This window comes from Perca fluviatilis, chromosome 14, assembly GCF_010015445.1.
Source record: "Perca fluviatilis chromosome 14, GENO_Pfluv_1.0, whole genome shotgun sequence".
In the NCBI taxonomy this organism is placed as follows: Eukaryota; Metazoa; Chordata; class Actinopteri; order Perciformes; family Percidae; genus Perca; species Perca fluviatilis.
The window spans coordinates 30,022,015-30,034,514 of NC_053125.1; the positions used below are offsets into that span (position 1 = coordinate 30,022,015).

The 12,500-nt window shown below is 36.5% G+C and overlaps 2 protein-coding genes across 2 annotated transcripts in view; one reads left to right on the forward strand and one right to left on the reverse strand.

The window, feature by feature from the left end:
• fer (fer (fps/fes related) tyrosine kinase) overlaps positions 1–5,867 on the forward strand; it is a 25,506-nt gene extending 19,639 nt beyond the window's left edge. Inside the window, exon 11 of the mRNA XM_039821918.1 lies at positions 3,296–5,867. Within this exon, the coding sequence (XP_039677852.1) occupies positions 3,296–3,432 (137 nt within the window). The 3' untranslated portion in view covers positions 3,433–5,867. The remainder of the gene's footprint in view (positions 1–3,295) is intronic.
• A 2,546-nt stretch (positions 5,868–8,413) lies between these two features.
• The window catches only part of cdc26 (cell division cycle 26 homolog), a 5,462-nt gene continuing 1,375 nt past the window's right edge, over positions 8,414–12,500 (reverse strand). Inside the window, exons 2-3 of the mRNA XM_039822475.1 lie at positions 12,122–12,210; positions 8,414–8,649 (exon numbers count right to left, since the gene is read on the reverse strand). Of these exons, the coding sequence (XP_039678409.1) occupies positions 8,443–8,649; positions 12,122–12,202 (288 nt within the window). The 5' untranslated portion in view covers positions 12,203–12,210 and the 3' untranslated portion in view covers positions 8,414–8,442. The remainder of the gene's footprint in view (positions 8,650–12,121; positions 12,211–12,500) is intronic.

Genomic DNA, 12,500 nt, shown 5'->3' on the forward strand with positions numbered 1-12,500 from the left:
AGACCTTAGTGGTCCCCTAATACTGTATCTGAAGTCTCTTTTATATAGACCTTAGTGGTCCCCTAATACTGTATCTGAAGTCTCTTTTATATAGACCTTAGTGGTCCCCTAATACTGTATCTGAAGTCTCTTTTATATAGGCCTTAGTGGTCCCCTAATACTGTATCTGAAGTCTCTTTTATATAGACCTTAGTGGTCCCCTAATACTGTATCTGAAGTCTCTTTTATATAGACCTTAGTGGTCCCCTAATACTGTATCTGAAGACTCTTTTATAGAGACCTTACTGGTCCCCTAATACTGTATCTGAAGTCTCTTTTATATAGACCTTAGTGGTCCCCTAATACTGTATCTGAAGTCTCTTTTATAGAGACCTTACTGGTCCCCTAATACTGTATCTGAAGTCTCTTTTATAGAGACCTTACTGGTCCCCTAATACTGTATCTGAAGTCTCTTTTATAGAGACCTTACTGGTCCCTAATACTGTATCTGAAGTCTCTTTTACATAGACCTTAGTGGTCCCCTAATACTGTATCTGAAGTCTCTTTTATATAGACCTTAGTGGTCCCCTAATACTGTATCTGAAGTCTCTTTTATAGAGACCTTACTGGTCCCCTAATACTGTATCTGAAGTTCTCTTTATATAGACCTTACTGGTCCCTAATACTGTATCTGAAGTCTCTTTTACATAGACCTTAGTGGTTCCCCTAATACTGGATCTGAAGTCTCTTTTAAATAGACCTTAGTGGTCCCCTAATACTGTATCTGAAGTCTCTTTTTATATAGACCTTAGTGGTCCCCTAATACTGTATCTGAAGTCTCTTTTATATAGACCTTAGTGGTCCCTAATACTGTATCTGAAGTCTCTTTATATAGACCTTAGTGGTCCCTAATACTGTATCTGAAGTCTCTTTATATAGACCTTAGTGGTCCCCTAATACTGTATCTGAAGTCTCTTTTATATAGACCTTAGTGGTCCATAATACTGTATCTGAAGTCTCTTTTATATAGACCTTAGTGGTCCCATAATACTGTATCTGAAGTCTCTTTTATATAGACTTAGTGGTCCCTAATACTGTATCTGGAAGTCTCTTTTATATAGACCTTAGTGGTCCCTAATACTGTATCTGAAGTCTCTTTTATATAGACCTTAGTGGTCCCTAATACTGTATCTGAAGTCTCTTTTATATAGACCTTAGTGGTCCCCATAATACTGTATCTGAAGTCTCTTTTTATATAGACCTTAGTGGTCCCTAATTACTGTATCTGAAGTCTCTTTTATATAGACCTTAGTGGTCCCTAATACTGTATCTGAAGTCTCTTTTATATAGACCTTAGTGGTCCCTAATACTGTATCTGAAGTCTCTTTTATATAGACCTTAGTGGTCCCTAATACTGTATCTGAAGTCTCTTTTATATAGACCTTAGTGGTCCCCTAATACTGTATCTGAAGTCTCTTTTATATAGACCTTAGTGGTCCCTAATACTGTATCTGAAGTCTCTTTTATATAGACCTTAGTGGTCCCATAATACTGTATCTGAAGTCTCTTTTATATAGACCTTAGTGGTCCCCTAATACTGTATCTGAAGTCTCTTTTATATAGACCTTAGTGGTCCATAATACTGTATCTGAAGTCTCTTTTATATAGACCTTAGTGGTCCCTAATACTGTATCTGAAGTCTCTTTTATATAGACCTTAGTGGTCCCATAATACTGTATCTGAAGTCTCTTTTATATAGACCTTAGTGGTCCCATAATACTGTATCTGAAGTCTCTTTTATATAGACCTTAGTGGTCCCCTAATACTGTATCTGAAGTCTCTTTTATATAGACCTTAGTGGTCCCTAATACTGTATCTGAAGTCTCTTTTTTATAGAACCTTAGTGGTCCCATAATACTGTATCTGAAGTCTCTTTTATATAGACCTTAGTGGTCCCTAATACTGTATCTGAAGTCTCTTTTATATAGACCTTAGTGGTCCCCTAATACTGTATCTGAAGTCTCTTTTATATAGACCTTAGTGGTCCCCTAATACTGTATCTGAAGTCTCTTTTATATAGACCTTAGTGGTCCCCTAATACTGTATCTGAAGTCTCTTTTATATAGACCTTAGTGGTCCCCTAATACTGTATCTGAAGTCTCTTTTATATAGACCTTAGTGGTCCCCTAATACTGTATCTGAAGTCTCTTTTATATAGACCTTAGTGGTCCCCAAATACTGTATCTGAAGTCTCTTTTATATAGACCTTAGTGGTCCCCTAATACTGTATCTGAAGTCTCTTTTATATAGACCTTAGTGGTCCCTAATACTGTATCTGAAGTCTCTTTTATATAGACCTTAGTGGTCCCCTAATACTGTATCTGAAGTCTCTTTTATATAGACCTTAGTGGTCCCCTAATACTGTATCTGAAGTCTCTTTTATATAGACCTTAGTGGTCCCCTAATACTGTATCTGAAGTCTCTTTTATATAGACCTTAGTGGTCCCCTAATACTGTATCTGAAGTCTCTTTTATATAGACCTTAGTGGTCCCCTAATACTGTATCTGAAGTCTCTTTTATATAGACCTTAGTGGTCCTCTAATACTGTATCTGAAGTCTCTTTAATATAGACCTTAGTGGTCCCCTAATACTGTATCTGAAGTCTCTTTTATATAGACCTTAGTGGTCCCCTAATACTGTATCTGAAGTCTCTTTTATATAGACCTTAGTGGTCCCCTAATACTGTATCTGAAGTCTCTTTTATATAGACCTTAGTGGTCCCCTAATACTGTATCTGAAGTCTCTTTTATATAGACCTTAGTGGTCCCCTAATACTGTATCTGAAGTCTCTTTTATATAGACCTTAGTGGTCCCCTAATACTGTATCTGAAGTCTCTTTTATATAGACCTTAGTGGTCCCCTAATACTGTATCTGAAGTCTCTTTTATATAGACCTTTAGTGGTCCCCTAATACTGTATCTGAAGTCTCTTTATATAGACCTTAGTGGTCCCCTAATACTGTATCTGAAGTCTCTTTTATATAGACCTTAGTGGTCCCCTAATACTGTATTTCTAATACTGTATCTGAAGTCTCTTTTATATAGACCTTAGTGGTCCCCTAATACTGTATCTGAAGTCTCTTTTATATAGGCCTTAGTGGTCCCCTAATACTGTATCTGAAGTCTCTTTTATATAGACCTTAGTGGTCCCCTAATACTGTATCTGAAGTCTCTTTATATAGACCTTAGTGGTCCCTAATACTGTATCTGAAGTCTCTTTATTATTATTATTCTTGTGTGTCTGGCTGGTTGCTAGGTTACAGGATGGCGTGTCCCCAGCGTTGCCCTGACGACGTGTACAAAGTGATGCAGCGCTGCTGGCAGTATAACCCTGAGGAGCGGCCCAAGTTCTCAGAGCTGCAGCGAGACCTCGCCGCCATCAAGAAGAAGTGATGCATCATGGGGGCGTGGTCGATGACAAACACTAAAACACACCGTTAGCATTAGCACGTAGCTGCTACTGCTGCTGCAAACACTAAAACACACCGTTAGCATTAGCACGTAGCTGCTACTGCTGCTGCAAACACTAAAACACACCGTTAGCATTAGCACGTAGCTGCTACTGCTGCTGCAAACACTAAAACACACCGTTAGCATTAGCACGTAGCTGCTACTGCTGCTGCAAACACTAAAACAGAGGGTTAGCATGTAGCTGCTACTGCAGCTGCAAACACTAAAACACACCGTTAGCATTAGCACGTAGCTACTACTAGTGCTGCAAACACTAAAACAGAGGGTTAGCATGTAGCTGCTACTGCTGCTGCAAACACTAAAACACACCGTTAGCATTAGCATGTAGCTGCTGCTGTAAACACTACTGACAGGCGGGCAGACAGAAGCAGAATTTCTCCGTTTTTTGTCTCAGGTTTTAAACCAATGAAAGTAAATCTCTAAATTCTGCAGGTTTTCGTTCTGGATCAGCGCCGAAAAACTACAAAAATAATCTGTCGGTTGGGTTTGAGTCTGAAAACACTAAGACACACCGTTAGCATTAGCATGTAGCTGCTGCTGCTGTAAACACTCAGACACACCGTTAGCATTAGCATGTAGCTGCTGCTGCTGTAAACACTAAGACACACCGTTAGCATTAGCACGTAGCTGTAAACGCTACTGACCTCTTCTTCTACCACACTAAACACTACGGTCACAAGTTTCTCCCCAGATTTTAAAACACATTCATGTGAATAAAGTAGAGCTGCTCCTCTTAGTGGATCAGGGGACTAATCGCTGGTTTTGGTCTTAGTCAGCTTAGATCTCTGTAGTCCATTAGTCATGTCTGATGCTGTTTTCATGCTGAATGATTTATTACCAAGAAACGTACGAGCTCATCTCTGGTAAACACAAGAATTAAAGTGGTGCTTTAACACGACTCTTAGTGGAGAAACTCAGATTTACAGATCTGTCGATTAAATCCACTAATCGATTAAATCCACTAATCGATTAAATCCACTAATCGATTAAATCCACTAATCGATTAAATCCACTAATCGATTAAATCAACTAATCGATTAAATCCACTAATCGATTAAATCGACTAATCGATTAAATCGACTAATCGATTAAATCCACTAATCGATTAAATCCACTAATCGATTAAATCCACTAATCGATTAAATCAACTAATCGATTAAATCCACTAATCGATTAAATCAACTAATCGATTAAATCCACTAATCGATTAAATCCACTAATCGATTAAATCCACTAATCGATTAAATCCACTAATCGATTAGTCGGTCCAGCTGACTAAGTGTTAGTCGACTAAGAACTTCTTCAGGCGAGCTCAGCTCTAGGATAAAGCCGTGTGGTTAACGGCGCCGATAATCAGCCGTCTGGCGAGGTCGGTGACTCGAGTCTGTTCGGGGTGTCCCGTGCCGTCAGCCTTCATTTGGGCAAATCGATTATACCGAACTATTTTAGTACAATATGAGATCGGATTCTCCGTCCCGAAGTCTCTTCCTGTCTCTCGTCTCCATGACAACCAACTACTGTAACCATGGCAACAGCTTAAACACTAGAAAGGTTTTCCTGCTGCGGAGGACCAATCAGCCGTCAACACTAATTGTTTTAATGTTTCTCAAAACTGACCTTTATTCTGAAAAACCTGCCTGTCAAACAGATTTTTATTTTGAAAAGCCGCCTGTCAAACTGACCTTTATTCTGAAAAACCTGCCTGTCAAACTGACCTTTATTTTGAAAAGCTGCCTGTCAAACTGACCTTTATTTTGAAAAGCCGCCTGTCAAACTGACCTTTATTTTGAAAAGCCGCCTGTCAAACTGACCTTTATTTTGAAAACCCGCCTGTCAAACTGACCTTTACTTTGAAAAGCCGCCTGTCATCAACAGACCACGCCCCCTCCGACCTTTTCTTTGTTTTTGACCAATCGGGGATTTCGGCAAAAAAATAAAAAGAATTCGTATTTAAAGAATTTAATCATTTTATCATTTATTTTGTTGTTTTTATTATTTTAAAACCAAAGTTAAAAAATCGTCGGCACTTCCTCAGTTTGTTTCCTGGTTGTCATGGTAACTGACCTTTTAAAAATATAAAAAAAAAAAAAAGGATTAAAAAGTTTAATATAAATATGTATAAACTACAGTTATCTGTGGGAGTGAAGGGTGAGTCCTGATTGGTCAGCATCACTTCCGGCCTGTGTGTGGGCGGAGCCTAGAGGTGACCTACTTCCTGTCTGTGTGTGGGCGGGGCCTAAGTGTCTCCTACTGTTTCCTGTAAATAAACTTTGTTTTACACTAACGGTCTTTTATATTGTTTATAAATATCATCGTAGCATTTATTACGAAATAAACAAACATACAAACACCAGCGAGTCACCTGATCTCTTTACTGTCAACACCAACAGGTCAGCTGATCTCTTTAATGTAAACACCAACAGGTCAGCTGATCTCTTTACTGTAAACACCAACAGGTCAGCTGATCTCTTTAATGTAAACACCAACAGGTCAGCTGATCTCTTTACTGTAAACACCAACAGGTCAGCTGATCTCTTTAATGTAAACACCAACAGGTCAGCTGATCTCTTTACTGTAAACACCAACAGGTCAGCTGATCTCTTTACTGTCAACACCAACAGGTCAGCTGATCTCTTTAATGTAAACACCAACAGGTCAGCTGATCTCTTTACTGTAAACACCAACAGGTCAGCTGATCTCTTTACTGTCAACACCAACAGGTCAGCTGATCTCTTTACTGTAAACACCAACAGGTCAGCTGATCTCTTTACTGTCAACACCAACAGGTCAGCTGATCTCTTTAATGTAAACACCAACAGGTCAGCTGATCTCTTTACTGTAAACACCAACAGGTCAGCTGATCTCTTTAATGTAAACACCAACAGGTCAGCTGATCTCTTTACTGTAAACACCAACAGGTCAGCTGATCTCTTTAATGTAAACACCAACAGGTCAGCTGATCTCTTTACTGTAAACACCAACAGGTCAGCTGATCTCTTTACTGTCAACACCAACAGGTCAGCTGATCTCTTTAATGTAAACACCAACAGGTCAGCTGATCTCTTTACTGTAAACACCAACAGGTCAGCTGATCTCTTTACTGTCAACACCAACAGGTCAGCTGATCTCTTTACTGTAAACACCAACAGGTCAGCTGATCTCTTTACTGTCAACACCAACAGGTCAGCTGATCTCTTTAATGTAAACACCAACAGGTCAGCTGATCTCTTTACTGTAAACACCAACAGGTCAGCTGATCTCTTTAATGTAAACACCAACAGGTCAGCTGATCTCTTTACTGTAAACACCAACAGGTCAGCTGATCTCTTTAATGTAAACACCAACAGGTCAGCTGATCTCTTTACTGTAAACACCAACAGGTCAGCTGATCTCTTTACTGTCAACACCAACAGGTCAGCTGATCTCTTTAATGTAACACCAACAGGTCAGCGATCTCTTTACTGTAAACACCAACAGGTCAGCTGATCCTTTACTGTCAACACCAACAGGTCAGCTGATCTCTACTGTAAACACCAACAGGTCAGCTGATCTCTTTACTGTCAACACCAACAGGTCAGCTGATCTCTTTACTGTAAACACCAACAGGTCAGCTGATCTCTTTACTGTAAACACCAACAGGTCAGCTGATCTCTTTACTGTCAACACCAACAGGTCAGCTGATCTCTTTACTGTCAACACCAACAGGTCAGCTGATCTCTTTACCGTCAACACCAACAGGTCAGCTGATCTCTTTACCGTCAACACCAACAGGTCAGCTGATCTCTTTACCGTCAACACCAACAGGTCAGCTGATCTCTTTACCGTCAACACCAACAGGTCAGCTGATCTCTTTACCGTCAACACCAACAGGTCAGCTGATCTCTTTACCGTCAACACCAACAGGTCAGCTGATCTCTTTGCGTCAACACCAACAGGTCAGCTGATCTCTTTACATCAACACCAACAGGTCAGCTGATCTCTTTACTGTCAACACCAACAGGTCCGATCTCTTTACTGTAAACACCACAGGCAGCTGATCTCTTCAACAACAACAGGTCACCTATCTTTACAAAAGGGCAGTAAACACCACAGGTCAAAAACAGTATTTTATGACTTTACTTAACACAGATCTCTTTACTAAGGGAAAAACGAAGAAAGGCATCCTTTACTGTAAACACCAACAGGTCACTATCTCTTTACTAAACACACCAGCTACTTTAGTAAACACAACAGTCAGCTGATCTCTTTACTGTAACACCACATTAAGTAGGAGCTGATCTCTTTACCGTAAACACCGACAGGTCAGCTGATCTCTTTACCGTAACACCGACAGGTCAGCTGATCTCTTTACCGAACACCGAGGCAGCTGATCTCTTTAAAACACCCAGATGATCTCTTTACCAACACCCATAGCTATTCTTTACCAAACCGACAGTCACTGATTTAAAACACCAAGGTCAATCTCTTTACCGAAACCAAATTTTATAAACACCACGGTATGATTAAAAACACAGGTAGTATCTTTACACACCGACGGGTCAGCTGATCTCTTTACCCCAAAAACATTTAAAATATTTTATAAAAGTTGTCTTCTGTATTTTTGTGGTAATGAAGTTGTGAGAGAGGTTTTCTAATACTGTGTGTGTCTCTACGTCTGGCCGGGGGACTGCTGTGATTGGTTGAAGTCATGGGAATGGTTGCTGTGATTGGCTGACTGAGGTATAACCATGAGTCAGCTGATTTAAATATCTCCCGGTACTGGACCACATCAACAGGTCACTCGACCGTTGTGATTGGTTTAAAGGAATGTAAACAACCCAGAGAGGTTACTCCCCTCTCCCAGAATGCACCAGTGGTGCAGCCACACAGCTGGAGAGGTTAATAAAAGGCGTGACAGCGTTCGTCGTGTTTCAACATCAGTTTAATAAAGTTTTAGAACTGGAGGCTGCCGAACAGCGTGGGCAGCGTGGCCGGTTTGGGGTGGGGCTTGTAGCCGATTCGCTCGTTGATAAGCTCCGCCCTCGACGCCGCCGTGGAGGACGACGCTGAGGCCCCGCCCCCGATGACGTCAGCGCTGATGACAGAAGCCCCGCCCACTCCGCCTCCAGACTCCGCCTCCTCTCGCTGCCGCTTCCTGGCCTGGAAACAGAAACATACGTTAACGTTTGTTGTTGTTAAAAAATGTTATCTTTGTTTTTGCTAAATTCTCCGATGGCTAAGAAACTCTTCTGATAGACTTCTGTAATTACTGCAATTGTTGGGGCTTTGTAAATTATAGAGTGTGGTCTAGACCTACTCTATCTGTAAAGTGTCTCGAGATAACTCTGTTATGATTTGATACTATAAATAAAATTGAATTGAAATTGTAGTAGGGGTGGGGAAAAAAATCGATACAGCATAGTAGGCAATAAATTGCAATATATCGCAGAATATTGAAATATGTTTAAAATCGCAATAATATTGTATCGTGACATAAGTATCGTGATGATATCGTATCGTGAGGCCTCTGGTGATTCCCACCCCTATTCTGGAGGGCTTCATGTCGACAAAAATGTCAGAAAAAGCAACAAATTTAGAAAAAGTGAGAAATGTCTGAGAAAGCCACAAAAACATCGGAACAAAAACAACCCAAATGTAAAAAAATAAAATAAGTGACATGCAGTAACAAAAGCACGTCAATAAACTCTCCATGTCTGGCTTGTCTTTTTCCAGCGTGGCCCTCTGGGAAACTGAGTTTGACCCCCTGGCCTGGAGGCTGATAACAGCCATGAGCCAGTAACCAGGAGCACGGCCCAGACTCGGTGCTCTGCTCCCGGGGAAGTCTGGTGCTCTTAGAGCCTGGTTAGTGGTGGAGGAACACAGCCACCCTGAAGGCTAGCGGTAGCAGCTAGTTAGCGGTAGCTAGTTTAAAGCTAGCGTTAGCAGATAGTTAGCGGTAGCAGCCAGTTAGCAGTTAGCGGTAGCCAGTTTGAAGTTAGAGACGCATTAGATTACCATGACAACATGTCCCAGAGAATGGTCGACTAGGTAACCATGAGATTTAAAGAGACCATACTGTTATTTAAAGGAGACCTGTGATATCTACAATACTAATACTACTACTAAATATACTAATACTACTACTAATTATAATAATACTAAATATACTAATACTACTACTAAATATACTAATACTAAATATACTAATACTACTACTAAATATACTAATACTACTACTAATTATAATAATACTAAATATACTAATACTACTACTAAATATACTAATACTACTACTAATTATAATAATACTAAATATACTAATACTACTACTAAATATACTAATACTACTACTAATTATAATAATACTAAATATACTAATACTACTACTAAATATACTAATACTACTACTAATTATAGTAATACTACTAATTATAATAATACTAATTATACTAATACTACTACTAATTATACTAATACTACTAATTATACTAATACTACTACTAATTATACTACTACTAATTATACTAATACTACTACTAATTATAATAATACTAATTATACTAATACTACTACTAATTATAACTAATACTACTCACTATAAACACTAATTATACTAATACTACACTAATTATACCCAACACACACTTATATACTACTACATACTAATACTAATACTAATCTACTATAATTATACTAATATACTACAATTATACTAATACTCAATTATATCTACAATACCTACTACTAATTATACTAATACTATATACTAATTATACTACTACTACTAATTATACATACTAATTATAATTAATACTACTACTAATTATAATTAAATACTACTATATACCACTACTACTACTAATTATACTACTACTATAATTATAATTAATACTACTACTATTATACCATACTACTACACTATACTACTACTAATTATACCACTACTACTACTAATTATATACTAATACTAATACTAATTATACTAATATACTACTAATTATACTATACTTACTACCACATACCACACTACTACTTATACTAATACACTAATAATATTAATACTACTACCATTATACTACTACTACTAATCACTATAATACTATAATAATTATAATAATACTACTACTATTATATATCCACTACTATTATATACTAATAATATACTACACTATACTTATACTACTAATTATACTAATTACTACTACTAATTATACTAATACTACTAATTATACTATACTACTACTAATTATACTACTACTATTAATTATACTAATACTAATTATATTAACACCACTATACTACTACCAATTATACCATACTACTAATTATACTACTACTACTAATTATACTAATACTACTATAATTATACTAATACTACTACTACTAATTATATTAATACTAATACTAATAATACTACACTATATACTACTAATTATACTACTACTTTATATAATACTATTTATCTACTAATAATACTACTAATATTATAAAATACACTATTACTACTACTATACTACTACTAATTATACTATACCACTAATTATACTACTACTAATTATACTATTCAATTACACTAATTATACTACTACTACTAATTATACTAATATAACTATACTACTAATAATTATACTAATACTACTACTAATTATACTAATACTACTAATTATACTACTACTAATTATAATTATATACCACTACTAATTATAATACTACTACTAATTATACTAATACTAATTATACAACTACTACTAATTATAATAATACCTGTATACATACTACTACTAATTATACTAATACTACTACTAATTATACTAATACTAATTATACTATACTACTATATATAACACACTATCACTACTACTAATTATAATACTAATTATACTATACTACTACACTATACTAGTACCACTAATATACTAATACCACTACTAATTACACACACTACTATTATACACCACTACTACCACTACTATACTAATTTACCTACTACTACTAATTATATTAATACTACACTAATTATACTATACTAATTATATTAATTACTACATATCATATTACTACTAATTATACTACCACTACTACTAATTATACCACACTACCATATACTAATACTATAATTATACTAATACCACTACTAATTATACTACTACTAATTATACTACTACTACTACTAATTATACTACTACTAATTATACTAATACTACTACTAATTATACTAATACTACTACTAATTATACTACTACTAATTATACTAATACTAATAATAATACTACTACTAATAATACTACTACTACTAATTATACTACTAATAATAATAATACTACTACTAATAATAATACTACTACTAATAATACTACTACTACTAATTATACTACTACTACTAATAATACTACTACTAATAATACTACTACTATAATTATACTACTACTAATTATACTACTACTACTACTAATTATACTAATACTACTAATTATACTAATACTACTACTAATTATACTACTACTAATTATACTAATACTACTACTAATTATACTAATACTACTACTAATTATACTACTACTACTAATTATACTACTACTAATTATACTAATACTAATAATAATACTACTACTAATACTAATAAAGTGTAAACCTCGAGTTCCTTCTTGACGCTCTCGAACTCTTCGGTGTCGTCGATCTTCAGCTCCAGACGCGTCGGCTTCCTCCGCAACATCCTCTCACCTTCACAATAAAAGCACAGAAACATCCTCTCACCTTCACAATAAAAGCACACATCTCACCTTCACAATAAAAGCACAGAAACATCCTCTCACCTTCACAATAAAAGCACACATCTCACCTTCACAATAAAAGCACACATCACCTCTCACCTTCACAATAAAAGCACACATCACCTCTCACCTTCACAATAAAAGCACACATCCTCACACATCTGTGTGTGTGAGAGACTGTCTTTGTGTGTGTGTGTCTGTGTGTGTGTCTGTGAGACTGTGTGTGTGTGTGAGAGACTG